The sequence below is a fragment of the Sarcophilus harrisii genome, chromosome 5 (genome assembly GCF_902635505.1).
Source record: "Sarcophilus harrisii chromosome 5, mSarHar1.11, whole genome shotgun sequence".
Taxonomy (NCBI): domain Eukaryota; kingdom Metazoa; phylum Chordata; class Mammalia; order Dasyuromorphia; family Dasyuridae; genus Sarcophilus; species Sarcophilus harrisii.
The window spans coordinates 224,384,024-224,400,831 of record NC_045430.1 but is presented as its reverse complement, the minus strand read 5'-3'; the positions used below and the strand labels follow the sequence as shown (position 1 = coordinate 224,400,831).

The window sequence follows — 16,808 nt, the reverse complement described above, 5'->3', positions numbered from 1 at the left end:
CTTTTATTCTATTTCTCTTTCTTCCTGTTTTCCTTTTTCCGTGCATTTTCTGTCCTTTGACTGTAAAAGTCAATCACGGGTTGAGCGGTCAACCACAGGGATTGATTTGCCTACCAAAACGGAACAGGAGAGAGGGTCCCGGAAGCCAAGACGGTATATTTCTCCTGGCGAAAGTAGAAAAACTTCTGAGAGATTTAGAACTCAACCTATAACTTCAGCAGAACGAAAGGAGATGGATAGGTAGGCATGTGTGTGTGGAGTTTTATTGAGATAACAGGGAAAATTTTAGTTCATTGTGCAAATAGCAATAGTCCCAAATCACTTAAACAGAATTTTGATTGTTTCTATTAACTCTATAGCCAGTAAAACCAACAAAACAAAATTTGAGTGAAATTTGTTTGATATGTTAAATATGTTTCTTTAAGAAAGTTGGGCTCCAGATTGAGTGTTTCTTTTAGTAAAATAATAATACAAATTATACAATTCTGAAGTTACTTAGGATTGTAAAAATTTTTGACAGTAATGCTTTTATAAAAATAACATAAACTCAGTCATAGTCAAACCTTTTATTCCATTTAAAGTAAAACACAGCTTATTGAAGCTATTGCCATTAGTAGTATTTTGATGAGTTTTTTTAACGAATAAATTGTTGTTATATCCTCAGTCTGCTGGACAGAAATGGTGAGAATTGGCCCCCACCTGAAATGTTAATCACGTTTCAAAAGTTGCACTCGGTCCTCATTTTCCTTCACAAATTTTGTGTTTTGCTGTAACTGCTTCCACATATGCTGCTGTATCAACAGTGACTGCAAATGAGTTGCTCACAACCCAAATGCTGCCAGGATTATTTCCCTCATCAGAATACAATCTTTTTCTTTTTACTTTAAAATGGTGATTCATTTGTATCATCCACTCCCAACTAATTAATTTTCATTATTATTATTTTAGATCCACTTCAAATTCAGAAATGCCAACTGCTGAGGGTAAGAATGTCTATAATACTGTTACTGATAATAATGTTTTCTTTTTGAACTTTAGATTAAAAAAAGTATTTGAGTTTTAGAACAAATGATAATTACAAACTGTCACATGACTTTAGGTACCTATCTGCTTTCTTTATCAGATACATATTTCAGCACAATGAAGAATTAAGTTGCCAGACTTAGAATGATTTGGATTCCCTTCCCCACACTGAATTCTTAGACATGGGTTTTCAGAAGTATTTTTAGTGAGCAGTATAGAAAAGGTGATTTAAACACAAAAGAGATGTTTTTCTTGTTGATGTAAAAAAAAAAAAAGAAAGTGATTAATGCATTTATCAGTCCTTTTCATAAAGCTCATCTCTCTTTTCAAAAGTAAAATTTTGTTGATGTATTCTGATTTTTATCACTTACATTTCCCAATGTGCTATTTCCCATGTCTCTTCCAGGGAAACATCCCTTTTGGCAAAGAATTTAAAAAGGGGGAAAAACAGCCAAATTAATCAACATCCTAGAAAAAAGGAACATTGTCATAGTGTTCCACATTCATAATTTCCCACCTTTGCAAAGAGGATTGGGATAGGCACCTTCTTAAAACTATTTTTTGGAAGCTTGGTCATAATTTTCCAGGATTCAGTTGTTTTGTCATTGTTCTTTCTTTTGTCGTCATTGTGTATATTTTCCTGGTTCTGCTTCCTTCATGTTGCATCTGTTCATAAAACTCTTGTTTTGTTATTTTGTAGTCATTATATATTCACCACATCTTATGCCATATTGATTTTTCATTACATGTACTGCAACTTATTTACTCATTCCCTAGTCAATGGACATTTACTTTGTTACCAGTTCTTCCAAATTACAAAAGTTGCTGTTATAAATATTTTTGGTACCTCTGGGAAAATGTATCCATCCTTAAAGCACAATTATTCAGAGTCATTTAGAGGAAAACTAAGAAAGCCAGAAAAGTATTATTATTCCTTGTGACAGCAATAAAAATGTCTTTATTAAAGCTTGATTCCAGTTGAAAATGTTACTGATTGTTATTTTTCTCAGTAAACAGTATTGTAGTTTAAATAAAAATGTCTTTATTGAAGTTTGATTCCAGTTGAAAATGTTACTGATTGTTATTTTTCTCAGTAAACAGTATTGTAGTTTAAATAAAAATGTCTTTGTTGAAGTTTGATTCCAGATGAAAATGTTACTGATTGTTATTTTTCTCAGTAAACAGTATTGTAGTTTAAAAGGACCAAATATCTTAAATGTAAAACTTAATATGATTTTTAATTCATTGCTTTTTGCAGATGAAGAAAAATTGGATGAACGCGCCAAGCTGAGTGTTGCTGCCAAAAGGCTCCTTTTCAGGGTAAGTGTCCAGGCCTGGGCATGTTTCTAAAAATCTTAGTACAGAGAGTTCACAGATGTTACCATTAGAAGAGGTTTCGGGGTGATCCAGGCGAACATATACCCCAAGCATAAATCCCCATCTGCAACATTCAGGCCCTGTTTGAGTTCCTTTAATTAAAAGCACTACTTAGCCTTCCATTTACAGCTTATGGGTGTCTACAATTAATGTCAAATGCAAGATTTCAAAAGCAGCCCTGTCTTTTTCTAACGTTCCAACTGTGCCCCATGAAGAGTTTTCAGGGGCTATATTTTTACTCCCTCTGTGGTGCCAGTTTTCACAGTGAAAGTATGTCATTGGTAATGAGGACTACATCTCAAGAAGACAAACACCAGGGAGAAACTCGACAGACACATTTTTTATTAGGGCAGTCTTCTTCTTCCCCCCATCCCTCCCTCCCCAGGTCAGACATTCAAACATATTTCTATTCCTAGGAAATGGAAAAATCATTTGATGAAAAAAATATTCCAAAGCCACGTTCCAGAAATGCAGCCGTGGACCGACGCCTGCGCCGTTTGCAGGACAGATCTCACACACAGCCCATCACCACTGAGGAAGTGGTCATTGCAGCAACGTAAGTCTCCCTCCTGTGTCGGACTTGGTTTAAGATCCTGTTTTGGAAGGGAAGAGCCAGTGAGGAAGATCATCAAGTAAAAGTTTATGGCTTAGCCAATGACTTTCTTTTCTCTACTCCATGACTTTTAAAATATAGCACTTTTTTCCAAAGGGATTTAAAACCTGAAATATTACCCCGCAGGAATCTTCTTGTATAATGGAAAATTTGGGATTTGGTCCTAAATCTTGAGGTAATTTGTACCCCAGCATACAAGAAATTGGCTTTAATTTCAATTTCATTTCCTTCAAGGATGGTGTTTTGTTTTTTGGTTTGTTTGTTTTTTCAGTCACCAGATCTTCCTTCACTAAATTCTTAACTTTAACATTGTGTTACCTGAAGATCCTGTCAAACTCTGGCAGGCCCTCCCAAGTGGGAAGGGCTTAAAGTGAGAGGATAGCAATGGATGGTGTAACCAGACTAACCAATTCTAGATATACTCATCAGAAGGTTGGACACTGAGGAAACTTTTTTGGTCATGAGAGCAATTGAATAAGGATTGGAAGTGTGATCTGCATCGGTGAAGGGAGGCTCCCACCCATGATGAAAAAACAGATCTTGAAAATTTGAAGTATTTTCTGATCTTATATTTAGCCTTAATTTAACAACAGCAGCAACAATTTTAATTCATTCAGGAGTTATTTTTTCCTGAGAAAATATTTTATGGGTTTTTGTTGTTGTTGTTGTTGTTGCCTCTTGTAAATTTGTCCACTTTAGCCCCCTATGCAAACCATTCTTGATATTTGGTGTATAGAAGTATAGAACACTTGAGTGAATGATACATTTAAATGGTTCTTGTCATGTGTTAGTCAATGAACTTCATGGCCATAAAATGAGACAATCATAATACCCCTATTTTTCCATATATTAAAATTATGTGGTCTTGGACTAAGTTATCTTCAAACTCTCTTACATGTTGTGGTTTGTATTGAAAATAATAATAATAATAATCAGGTATTAGTTCTGGAAAGAAAAAGTAAATTCAAGCATAAAAGATCAAAGAGAGAAGATTTGAGAAACATTTCTTTTGCTATTCCTCTACCATGTAGTTAATAAAGCAGTGACTTATAAGTTATGTTAGATAAAGAAAACTGTTGACCAGGATACAATATATTAATTCACTGGTATTTATTTAATTGATGATTGATATTTGGCGGTTCGTGGACTTTAACTGTTAGAATGTTCCCATTCCCATTCCGATGTATGCTCCTATTGGGTAGGGACTGTTTGTTGCTTTTCTTCGTATCATCACTGTCTAGCACAGTGCCTGGCACATGGTAAGTGCTTGATAGATGTTTGTTGACAGGCTGACTGACTAAGAATCTCTACAAATAATGTGGTTTACAGCAGTATAACTTTTAAGTAAATTCCATATCTGTGGGTTTGTGTCTTCAATTTATTTCTTTTCAAATTCTGTTGTAATTTTACAAAAGTTCTTAGCAAATAGCTTTGTAAAACTGTTTATTTGTTTTATCTTTTCTGTGCATAAAATCATGCTTTCCTTAATGCTTCTTTTCTTCTCTCTCCTTGTGAATTTTCCATCTTTGGCAATTGCTTTTAAAGGGAATCTATCCCTGCTTCACATTCTGTGACCAGCCACAATGTCATGGCAAGAATTCCTAATCCCACTGTAGTTAAGAGCCCTGTGCAACCTACCAGGTACTGGAGAGAAATACCCGCATGTGGCTTTGAATGCAAAGTGCTGGGCAACAGACACAGCTTTCAAATCTTGAATGTCTTTCATATGCTTGTCAAGTCAGTGCAATGAGTAATTCTAGAAACGTGTGGCATTTTGTTTTGTTCTAATGTAAGGTACGGGTAACTTCATTTTGTCTTGCATGAGGAAGTTTAGCCTGTTTGCTTATGTTAACTGTTGGGCTTAGGATCATTCTAACTTCACTTACCATTTTTGTTTCCCATAAAGAAACCCAGTGCAAAAGAATTGCATTGGTATCTTCCCCAGAAATAAAGGGAATTAACAATCTTGCATGATTGCTTTTTTTTTTTTTTTTTTTTTTTTTTAATGGCAACACCTGATTTTTATTTTGTTTTTGATCTTGAATCCAAAAAGTAGCTCTTTCCTTTTCAGGTAGCATATATATATATTGATTGTTGTATATTTCCAATTCATAACCTCTTGCAATATGACAGAATGACCTGTGATACTAACCACAGGCAGATAGGCAGCTTTTACCCTTAACTGTTTTCCAAACTGTATTCTATGACTTTCAAGTTTTTGTAAATGGTCTCCTCGTTTCAGTTAACACATGATAGTAGAATATGGTAAAAGTCAGAGGAAAGAACAATCAAAGAATGTGAAATGCTGATACAGAAATGTAACTGGTGTAACCTGTACAGAATCAGGACTCCCTTTGGGTATTGAAGACTCTAGTTAGAGCCATCCTGAACCAAAAAGACGTGTCACAACACTCCCATTAATGGCTGGATTCTTCACTAAGAACAGAGATAGTGCTTTGGGGTCTGGGCACTTTAGGATTTTGTTGTTAATTTAATCTGTGCCAAGTTGTACTAATTATAGTCAAGGGATAATGTCTTGCAGAGGAGGCAAACACTTTTATGAACACACTCCTGAATTGAGGGTGATTATGTAAATCATAAATCCCCATTCTCAGGTAGAAATGAAATAAATATGTTACTTCCTTAAAAACTTCTTTAAGCATTTACTGGACCTTTCAAATATATGTAAATTCTGAATATTAACAGAAACTATAAGGAGAAATTATTCTGATGAAGAGCTGAGAAGAACCGCTAAACTAAATCCATTTGAGCCATCCTAGTGAATATCCTCATGTCTGTGGTGTTGAAGACGAGGCCATATTTAACAAGACTACTCTGTTGTCCATTCTTTAATAAACTGGGGGAGGAAAAGTTAATTATAATGTGTGCATTTTACAAAATGTTTTCTTTGTCCTAATTTGCTACTGACACTTAGAAATATGCAAATTTTTCTTATAAACAAGACTGGGCAGCCCAAGCATCCTTTACCTTTTTTGATAGTGAATTGTTTCTTTGTTTATTGTTTTAAGGACAAATCATGTCATAACTCACTCCGGGCTCTTCATTGACTTGATAATTCTGCTGTCTACCTGGGGTTGCCCTGGAGTTCTGAAGAAGTCAGCTTCATCACTGTTTCACTGGCTGTTCTACTTAGTTGCTGAATGACTACATACAGTTACCCCTGCCCTTTCTTTGTTTAGTGACCAAAAAGAAAATGGCAAATGCTTAAATTTTTTTTTTTACACCAGTGATTTGGGGGCATTAAACATAAACAGGTGGGCATGTTGGGTTTTCCCCTTCTGTTTCTTACCTGACTTTGTGTTATTTTCAGTTTGCAGGCATCGGCACACCAAAAGGCACTAGCTAGAGAGCAGGCAAATGAGGCCAAAGATTCTGCTGAACAAGGTGAACCTGATTCCTCCACTCTGAGCTTAGCAGAGAAGCTGGCCTTGTTTAACAAATTGTCCCAGCCAGTCTCAAAAGCGATTTCTACCCGAAACAGAGTGGACGCTAGGCAGAGGAGGATGAATTCTCGTTACCAAACTCAACCAGTCACCCTTGGAGAAGTGGAACAGGTGTGTACGTGCCCTGATTGTCCTTAGACACAATACAAAGGAGCTCAATGTTTTCTTTTGGCTATTAATTTAGAGAGTTTAGGTGACCTACCTCTAAATGTCGGTCTTTCCGTGATTTTATCCCAAGAAAGAAGGCCGCCAGTTATAGTTCCTTTTTATTTATTCTCTTTATTCTTCAAAAATAAATTAGAGAATTTCCCATTGTAGAGGGACAAAAGGATGTCCTTTCTTTTAACTTTAACTTTAACTTTCCTTTTTCTGTTTAAGAAGACTTTATGTAACTATATTAAGTAGTTTTTACCAGTCCTTAAACACTCTTTCTATCCTCTCGTCAAGACTTGTGAAAGCTATTACTGAATGAAGGCTTTTTGTATGAATATGTACATTGGACTTATGTGAGCTGTATTTTTTTAATCATTTATAGGTTCAGAGTGGAAAACTCACTCCTTTCTCTCTTACTATTAACACATCTGTATCTACTGTGGCATCGACAGTTGCTCCAATGTATGCAGGGGATCTACGAACAAAGCCATCGGTGGAAGAAAATGCAGGTGCTGCTGACCTTGGATTCCATTCACCAATGGAAAATACAGACTGTTCAGTGAAGAGCATCCTAAAGCCACAAGGGTGGCAACCTTTGGGGGAGGATATCAGAAGCAAGCGAGGATCAAGGGAATTTGGGGAGATGGAAACTGAGAGAGTCTTAGCTCAAGAGGAGAGGGAGATGAGAAAGAACAGGTCCTTTGAGGAAGAAGGGAGTTCCTGCCTTTTCCTAAATAAAACAGGGGAAAGGGACAACCAAAGAAAATATACTCCAAGAAAAGGCAGCATGGAACATGCTGACCTCCTAGTGCCATGTCATGAAGAAATACGGGAGTTTTCAGTCTCCAAAAGCACTGGACAGAGCAAACAGGACCTGAAGGAAATGCAAGCCTTGGAGGAAAAGATGGATTTGGAGAATGTTGCAAAAAGCAGGTTCATGCTACGAGGTAAAATGGATTTTTATAAACTTGGTTTTCCTCCTCTACTTTTATAAACTAGTTGTTGTTCAATTGTTTTTCACTTGATTTGCTATGTTTGCCTCTTAAATCACAAGTACTTATAACTAGCAGAGATTTTAAAAATCTGTATAACAGATTTGACAACTCAGATTTCTCCTTTTTATTCCCAATTTTTCAATGTATTAAAAAGCAAAACTTTGTGTTCTTAAACTAATACTGGAAATTCCACAAGGTATTTCCTAATTTTAGTCAGTATTTTACTACATTGTTATTCTTCTCCTTTTAATATTCTATGAATCAGAGGGCAGGCTATTTATCTTTTTTTATTTAAAAAAAAAATAGCCATTCTAAAAAAATAACAGCTTGACTGACTCTATTTAGTCCAGTAGAGCAAGAGTTTGAGCTCAAGAGTCCCTATCTTCAAACTCCCCCTTCACTTGGCGATTTTCTTCCTTTCAAGCAATACCACAAAACAACAAAGGCATATTTAATTGCTGTTATTATTGTTAGTTGTTACATGGCCCCATTTGCTGACATTATCAATTACAAAGCCAAAAGAGTTGCTCCTGGAAAATCTAAAAGGGTCCAGAGTTAACTTTAACTTCCTGTATGCTATCTATGAGGATAGTATCAATTGTCATTAAGTATTTGTCCTGCAGTTTATTTGTGCTTTTAAAACCTGATTGGCTGCATATTTTCATAGAGCTCAACATAGACAGAGCTGACTGCTTGATGTGGTAGATAGAATGCTGGACTTAGAGTTCTAGTCCTTTTCTGATATTTATTAGCTATGTGATCCTGAACCAATCTTTTCATTTCTCCAAATTTCAATTTCCTGTATGCCAAAATAAGAATAATAATCCCATGTGACCTGCCTTAATAAGAGACATCCTGGCAACTAGGCTTTATGACCAGATATGGCAGATTCTCCCTTCACCCGTCAAGCCCACCGCTAGCACCACCTTCCCATCTCCTCCTGCCCCTCTGCACTGCCCCTCTCCCCTCTCCCCAAACTCTCTAAGACTATTAGGTGCAGCAGAGGTGCTGATTTACTCTGGTAACAAGAGTTTCTTCCTGAGAGCGTCCTTCACCAGTGAAATCACATGTCTCCAGAAACAGAAACCTCTGATCATGGAAGCAATGAGATCATGTATAAGAAGCACTTTGCAAACCTTTAAGCTTTATATTAATATTTTTACTACAGAAACAGCTCCTGATGCTAAGTAGTTTCTCACTGTGGCCTCTGGGGATCCTGAATGCCCTTAAGGGTTTAACTCGGGTCCTACTTCCTATGAAGCCCTTTCTGGGATTTGTGCACACTCCCTCCTTAACTACCCACTGACTTTATATTTATTTCTCTTTTGTTTTCTCCACAGTAGAATGGAAACTTTTAAAAGCAGGGACTTTTGCATTTTTGTCTCTGAATGCCTAGTACATGGTAGGAGCTTAATAAGTACTTGTGGAATTAAATGATCAGTTCCTAAAGTTGGCTGGGCAGTCTCCCACGTGATGTCTGTGGTCTGAGTTTGCCACCCTTGATTGTTACAGAGTTAATGGGTCTGAGAATGCCAGCCTGAAGACATAAGTGCTAATGCTGCATTCTCCTTTTCAATGAGCAGAGCCTGCTGAGCCCACGTCCGAACTTCCTGGCACGATAGCTACAAAAACTGTTTCTCAGACCACAGCCCTGGTCTCCAGTAGACGAGAGTCTTCAGAGCAGTCGGAGGAAAGACTTTCCAAGAATCCATGTAGGATGTTTGCTGGTGGAGAGAGCAAACTATCGGAGGATGCCCTTGATGCATCTAGCAAAACCATGTCCATCAAAGAAAGGTAACAATCTACTGATTTAGCCATTCTCTTCCCTTCTCCCATCCCTCTCCACCCTTTGAGAAGTTTGGAGCTTATTTACTTGGATTGTCTTCATGAAGAGGTATTGTTTAAAATAACCAATTAAATCACTTAAAAAAATGTGGTGTCATATTAGCATGTTTTAAGGAGATGGGGTTATTCAGTGGCGAACCACATTTACCCAATGGTAGATCTAATAACCACATGTTGAGTGCCAGACCTAGAAAGAGTCTGATGCAGGAAAGAGGGGCACAATTTGTTCAATAAAGACTTACTATTTTTGTGTGATTTAAATACTGTTTATTTTAATTTAATTTTTTTGCATATTTCAAAAATACAGCCAAGTTGCACAGTTTAGCACATTGCCTGGCACGTGGTAAGCACTTAAATAAATACTGGTGGAAGGTGCTTGAATTCTGGATTCGCCCACTGCTTTGTTTTCATTCTATGGAAAGTATGTGTGCATAAAAGGGCAGTGACTCTATATCCTTAATGAGAAATGCAGCACATAGGATCAGACCCTCAGTTTTGTTTATTTTGGGGGCCAGTAGAGCGAATGAGTTTCTGTAGTGTACAGTGACAATTTATTCCAGGCAACAGCTCTGAAGGATTACATTTAAGTGGCAAAAGTGCAAAACCCTCATTTTATTCAGAAGAATAAAATGGGATTGAGGAGGATATATTTAAAGGTGGCAGTTATCGAGAACAATGAGCTAAACATTTTCTGGATATATTTCCTTTTTTAACCTCCAGCTACAGTAGAATTAAACAGCAGAAGATTTAATAGCGATAAAAGTACTGGGTGAAAGAAGGTCAAGTTAATTTCGCTGTGTGATTATCAGAAATACTTCAATCCTCTGTTCCCATGGCTCTGCCAGTCTGGACACTTTCTTATCACAGCCCACCATTCAGAATTTTTCATTGGCTCTGTCAATCATGTTGGTCTCTTTTCCTTTCTTTTAGACAGATTTCAGATTGCCCTGGTCTTATTTTTCTTTCTTTTTTTTTCTTTTTGTTCATATTTTTCAAAAGGTAGGAAAACCTCTTTCTTCATGGGTCTTTTTTTCTTTTAACATCAGATACACAAAAACATCAAATAGAAGCCATTTTTTCTTCTCCTCTCCAAATAAAAGCATATCAATTCAGACCCCTAAAAGCTGACAATAATAAATCTCCTTGGCCAATCACACTATTATAAAGTCTAGAGTTGAAAAATACCTTAAAAACTCATCTAATCCAGGCCCATATTTTATGAATGAGGAACAAATGCCTAGAGAGAAATTACTTCATTAAGATCACATGGGTAGCAGTGACATAAACTTGAATTTTGAACCCACAGTTTCTGATTCTAATTATAATTGTGTTTCTGTTACATTAAGCGTTTAATCAACCCTGACTTAATTATACTTTATATCTCTTAGCCTAGGGCAGTACTTTGTCAACTATAGACATTTAATAAACATTTGTTGATATGGGTGGCCATTAATTCTTACCTATTTTACTGAAGCCAGCTTTTCCTCCTTCTATGGTATTATGTGTGCATACTTGAAAGTAACAATTCTTCATTCTTTCCCCTTGCCCCCTATCTATGAGGCACTGATTTATGCAGAGTTAAGACTGGAGCCTTTCTCCTCTCAGTCCAATGTTCCCCAAACAAGCATTAGAATGAAATGATGATGGATTTTGGATGTGTAATCAAAGGCAGAATAAACTATAATTTTCTAGAAGTTACCTTTTGTGAATTTAAAGGTCAGTGGTGAGAACGAAGTAAATTCGGAATTTGGGAAGTGAACTCCCAACATCACTTTTTGCAGGTAGTGTTTTCTGAGAATTTTGCATGGTGGAAAAACCCACTGACTGTGATCAGGTCTTCAAATGACCTGGTAGCACTTCCTTCTTACAGGTCCCAAATTTCTAAGAGAGCAGCCATGATGCTAACTTATTGGGCTTCACTGCTTGATCAGTACTTGCTCAGTTTTGCTCCTCTTCCCTATTCTGATCAATTTGCTGCCCTTAGATGGAGTTAACTGTCTGGGTTTAGCTTCCTGTTACCTGATAAATGTGAATCTACTAATTTTTTGTTGTTTAGTTATTTTCAGTCATGTCCAACTCTTCATGACTCCTCGGGGGGTTTTGCCAAAAATATTGGGGTAGTTTCCCATTTCCTTCTCCATCTCATTTTACAAATGAGGAAACTGAGGCAAACATAAGTAAATGATGTGCCTAGGGTCACAAAGCTAGTAAGTAAGTGTCTGAGACTGGATTTGAACTCAGATCTTCCTGACTCCAGCCCTTGCCTCCTATCTACCACTTAGGTCCAATAAATTGCACTTTTTGCTGTGTGTTAGTAATTTTCCAACAATAGTCCCTTTTTATTCATTTTTCACCTTTAGACAATAACAACTTCTGGCACATAATTTCAGCTAGAAAATAACTAACTTTGTTTCCCTTGAATGAATAATCATTTTTAAAAACCTTTTTAAGTTCTCATTTCTTCAAATTGTGTGTGTGTGTGTGTAAGAATTCAAATAGGACACTTTTTGAAAAATATCTAGGAAAATCACATTTTTAAAACCCAAAGTCAGGGCCCATGATCTGATAAAGTCTCTTTTGCTTAACTATATTAAAAATCCTTTTTCTTTTCCTAAATGTAGACCATCCCAGGATATCTACACTATAATATAAGAAAACATTTCTAACTTATTTAATGTTGGACAGTGTTCAAAGTATTTTTAAAGTTACAATAGGCTTTTAAGAAACTTCAAGACTCCAAAAACAGTTGCATTTCTAGTTTTTTAAATGGACAGAAGAGACAATGTACCTATCCTTTTTTTTAGGAGGGAAAGTTGGGATAAGAGAGAACTTTTTTCAAGTTCCCTTATATCCTCATTCTGACCTTAGCTCTTGGAAACCTATGGGATTCAAAATGATAGATACAGATTGGAATTCTGGATAATACTTTGGGTTTTATAACTCTCTTTCTCCCTTTACACCCTAGAATCAAGAAAGAGGACATGACCTTAGAATAAAATAGGGCTTCTAGGAATTGTAATACAACTGGATCCTTCTGCCACTAGAGGGCCCCATATTAGCATAATAATAAATTAGAGCCCAATTTCATTCTCTATTTCATGAACTGACACTAAATCATCCCACTACCACCTGTTCCCTCCTCCCCAAAGCACCCAAAGCTAAGATAAAATTCAAGGCTTTGCAGTCCCAACTGAACCCTTTGTTGAATGGGATCCTAGGACATTTTGAAAGGGGAAAGATAAAGGAATGGTGTTTAACTGAAGAGTTTTACTTACCACACACTTGACCTAGTCTTGATATGCAAGCATATTCCAATGATTGGACTAAAGCTCAAACAGAGCCTTCAGACAGGTGATTGTGTAGTTTTTTAACTGGAAAATTACAGGCTGATAAAAAGACAAATATTAGATAGATAGATAGAACTGAGAATAAATCATACTGACTTCCCTATGCTGAGGGCCAACCCTTCTTAGCAGCATAGCATTTCTCCTTTTCTGATAGTAGAAGAACATATTCCACAGAAGTAGGATGAAAAGCAAAGAAAATAAAAACATTCTTTTTCTTTGAAGGTACCTCTTCTCTCTATCCCTTTAATGTTTCTCATATACTGTCAAAGAGCCAGGGAAAAACTGTGCACTACTCAGGAGGGACTGCATTTGAAATCCCAGCTTCAACCATTATTAGCTATGTTCAGTGTCTCTTTGATCCTTGATTTCCTCATCTTTAGAATAAGATATGTAATTCTGCCACCTGCCTCTCAAAGGTGTTGTGAAGAAAAGGTTTTGTAAACTATCAACAGGTGCAGAAATGCGTCAGAGCCTGTGAAATGGCATAGTGATTAAAGCCCTGGACTACAAGTTTGAGAGACACAGGTTAAAATCCTGCTCCAGACATATAGTAGCACTCTGTAACTCCAGGGAAGGCACAACATCTGCCTCAGTAAAATGGAAATAATTATAACATCCACTGCCCAGAGTTGTTATAAGGACAAAATGAAAAGCACTTTGCAAAACTTAAAGGGTCATATAAATGCTAGTATGATGAGAATGATGAGGATAGTTATTTTAAAAATAAAATTTTAAAAAGGCCCAGTTAATCCCTGATTAGACACAAGGGATAGGAGATGTTAGCCCTTTTCTAGACATGATTTTCAGAGGTCATTCACTGGCGCTCCCAGCCCCAGACAAGTCAGCCTTTTCACTAACCCCAAGATGCACAAACAAGTACTTAAATTTGGCCTGGCTCAACTACCCTGACAGTTGCTGGGATTGCAGGGGCAGTAATGGATCTCATGTGTGGGGAGAGATGTTCTCACCCCTCTCCTGTTTGTGGTGAGGGGAGGGAGGGAGATCATAAGAAGAATGAATACATTTGGAAAGATCTGCCCTCTTCTTGTCTTGTTCAACCACAAGTAGGAAATTTAAAGGGACAGCAATAATACATTTAGGGTTTTCTGTGCATGTTATTTTAAAATAACTCCTCATTTGCACTTGCATGTTGGGACTGCTAGTGAGAAATAGATGAAAAAAGAACCATGTGGGTTTAATAATTTCTGCACTGTTTCCCCCACGTTATTTTAGTTATGATATAGCCCTAGAAGTCTGTGGTGACAACCTAGCTAGAACATTCACAAGTGAATGTTTAAAACATTTGGAAGGGTTGCATTCTTTGAAAGCCGTTCCAAGAAAAAGGAGGGAGGGGAAGTCAGCCGGCTGAAACAAGTCTTACATTGAGAATTGGTTTAATCTATAAACATGAACTAATCAGAACATTATAACTGCTAATGGACAAAATACAAAATATGGTCTTAACAATAATAACCAACATTTACGTGGTACTTTGAGGTTTGTAAAACACTTTATTATCTCATTTGATCTTAAAGGCAAACACTATCAGTATTATCCTGGTTTTACAAATGAGAAAATTGGATTTAGCATTTAAAAATGCTAAAGTGATTTGAACATGTTCAAACAAATTACAAGTAACAATGGCAGAATTTCAACTCAGGACTTTGCTGGGTTTGTGGCCAAAACTTTTTCACCTTGCCATAAAGTTTCTCAAGCATATTGTGGAAATCAGGAGACTTGAATTCTAATTACATCTCTACCACTTGCTATGTAATTTTGGTTAAATTACTTAAAATCTATTATGGGGTATTAGAAAATCAAACACTATTACCACTAAGATGTGACTAAATGTAGACATCAAACTACATGTCAGAACTTCTTTATTTAAATACATGTTATCTTCACAAAAAGTTGTCATGGGGCAGCTAGGATTCAAATCCAGCCTCAGACCCTGTGTGACCCTGGGCAAATCACTTAACCCTGATTCCCTTAAAGAAAATTCCTCTTTTAGAATGATTTTAAAAGTCTTTTGGAAATACTTTGGATTGTTCTTGAACATACATACCTCCATTTTCCCCAAATGAGAAAAATTTGTTATTTTCTTTTTCTTTTTAATAACCAAAATTTCATTTTTAGGCCAATTTGATGAAGTAAGTTATCAAGCTATGTAACACTAGTTAAACACAAAAACATACATTCATACATGTGTGTCTGTGTGTACATGTGTATACACACACAAGATTGGATAGATCTAAAGGAATATTAAAGCCAATTTTTTTGTGCCTCCTAAAAGTGTTTTAAGTAGGTTTGGAGTAAGGGCAGTACCATTGGAACAAGGTTATAATTTCGCATGGTATGGTAACCTTAATTAGCAATACTCATTTAGATTCATTTAAAAACTAGAAATGACTTTTAAAACTTGGAACTAGAAAACATTTTTTTAAGCATTATTATACCTCCCATGAGAAAAGGCTTCTAAATCTGAAAAGTACTGTCAAGCAATGATGACTCACTATGTGCTTTTCAAAGGCTCTTCCCTTCTTTTTTCTACCTAAGAATTAAGCTTTATTAATTCAAATTAACTGAAGGGAAGGTTAGTCTGCATTAGTAAAAGTCAGAAACATAAAATAAATGCTTTCAAAGGAATGAAAATCTTTCCAAATTTTTATTTGCATGACTCCCTTCTAGCTAACAGTCTTGGTTAAAATGCTCAAAGAGGGAAAGACATCAAGATCATGTCGCCTTTGCAAAGTTGTTTGGTGATTTTCTCAAATTCTAATTTCCCAACTAATGAGTCACAGAAATCATAGAATTTTAAAGAGTGAATCTGAGTCCCTATTTTATTTTACTGATAATGAAGTTCAGTCCCAGAGGCTTTTTGTGATTTGTCCAGGATCAGGTAACCAATATTAAGCTGGTAGATCAAACTATTGCTCAGGTCTTCTGCCCCTTGCAGGAGGCTCTTAACATTGTATTATAAAGCCTTGGGACTAAGGAAAAATGATTTGTAAGTTTTCATGTGAGTGGATAAATGCATACTTTTTTAAGAGTTTACAAATGTTTTGCTTTTTTGAATAAGCAAAAGTTACCCCCTGAAATCTTATTTGTACATTTTTGTTTTTCTATTAACACTGTTGTTATCATAGGATAAAAATAAATTCCAGTCTAAGTTCCATTCACATTCAAACATAGAATCAAAGACTCTTTGGCCTGAAAGATCACTTACTTACAACTTCTTTAGTTTACAGATGAGGTAACTGAGTCAGTGATTAGTTCTAAATCATCTATCTAGTCAGCGACAAACCCTAAGAATAGCGTCTACTTTCTTAATTTCCTCACCCTTTCATCTTTTTACTCCAAGAAGCTGCTCATAAATTAAAAATGCATGAAGTTCATATAAAGACATTATCAAATATGAACATACAGACTTGGTATGAAGGAGAAAATTTCAGTTTTAAATATTTTCCCCTATCAATATTTCAAGCCCTGATTTAGATGAGATTTGAGTCAATGAGCTTAACTTCCTGCCTAAGACTTTCTTGAGTTTCTTTAATTTTTAATCTCTGCTTTTTTTGGTTGTTTAGTCAATACAAAGTATAGCTAATAAAAATACCTTTAAAATTATTTTGTCAGTTGATTGGTTTGTCATTACCTATATGCAAATATATATTTGTCCACTTTAGATCAAAGTGGATCTTGTGATCATCTCAGTGGATTTTCCTACAGATATTTTTCATGGTACTATTTACAAAAAGGGGGATTTATGGAGAATGATTTTAATAGAGAAAAGATCAATATGAAAGACCAATATTTGTAGGTAATGGCAGAAGGGCTACAGATGGACTGGGGTCAGAAAGAAAAATACAATCTTAAAAGGTGATGATTTTTTAATGATAATATTAATATTAGAGGAAGCATTAATAGCTATCTACTAGTAAAAAAAATGGAAAGAATTCCTCCTTTATTAGTTCATTTGTGTAGCATTCTCTGC

General features: G+C 36.0%; 1 protein-coding gene across 22 annotated transcripts in view; it reads left to right on the top strand.

Annotated features, from left to right (window-relative positions):
• Positions 1-16,808, top strand: part of SVIL (supervillin) — a 254,897-nt gene that overhangs the window by 178,799 nt on the left and 59,290 nt on the right. For 14 of the 22 annotated variants that reach the window (XM_031939775.1, XM_031939772.1, XM_031939768.1 and 11 more), the window contains 8 exons: positions 70-240; positions 949-983; positions 2,282-2,343; positions 2,817-2,956; positions 4,559-4,654; positions 6,345-6,588; positions 7,013-7,577; positions 9,209-9,419. In XM_031939775.1, the coding sequence (XP_031795635.1) occupies positions 70-240; positions 949-983; positions 2,282-2,343; positions 2,817-2,956; positions 4,559-4,654; positions 6,345-6,588; positions 7,013-7,577; positions 9,209-9,419 (1,524 nt within the window). The remainder of the gene's footprint in view (positions 1-69; positions 241-948; positions 984-2,281; positions 2,344-2,816; positions 2,957-4,558; positions 4,655-6,344; positions 6,589-7,012; positions 7,578-9,208; positions 9,420-16,808) is intronic. The other 8 variants (XM_031939777.1, XM_031939784.1, XM_031939781.1 and 5 more) reach the window with 3 other exon arrangements.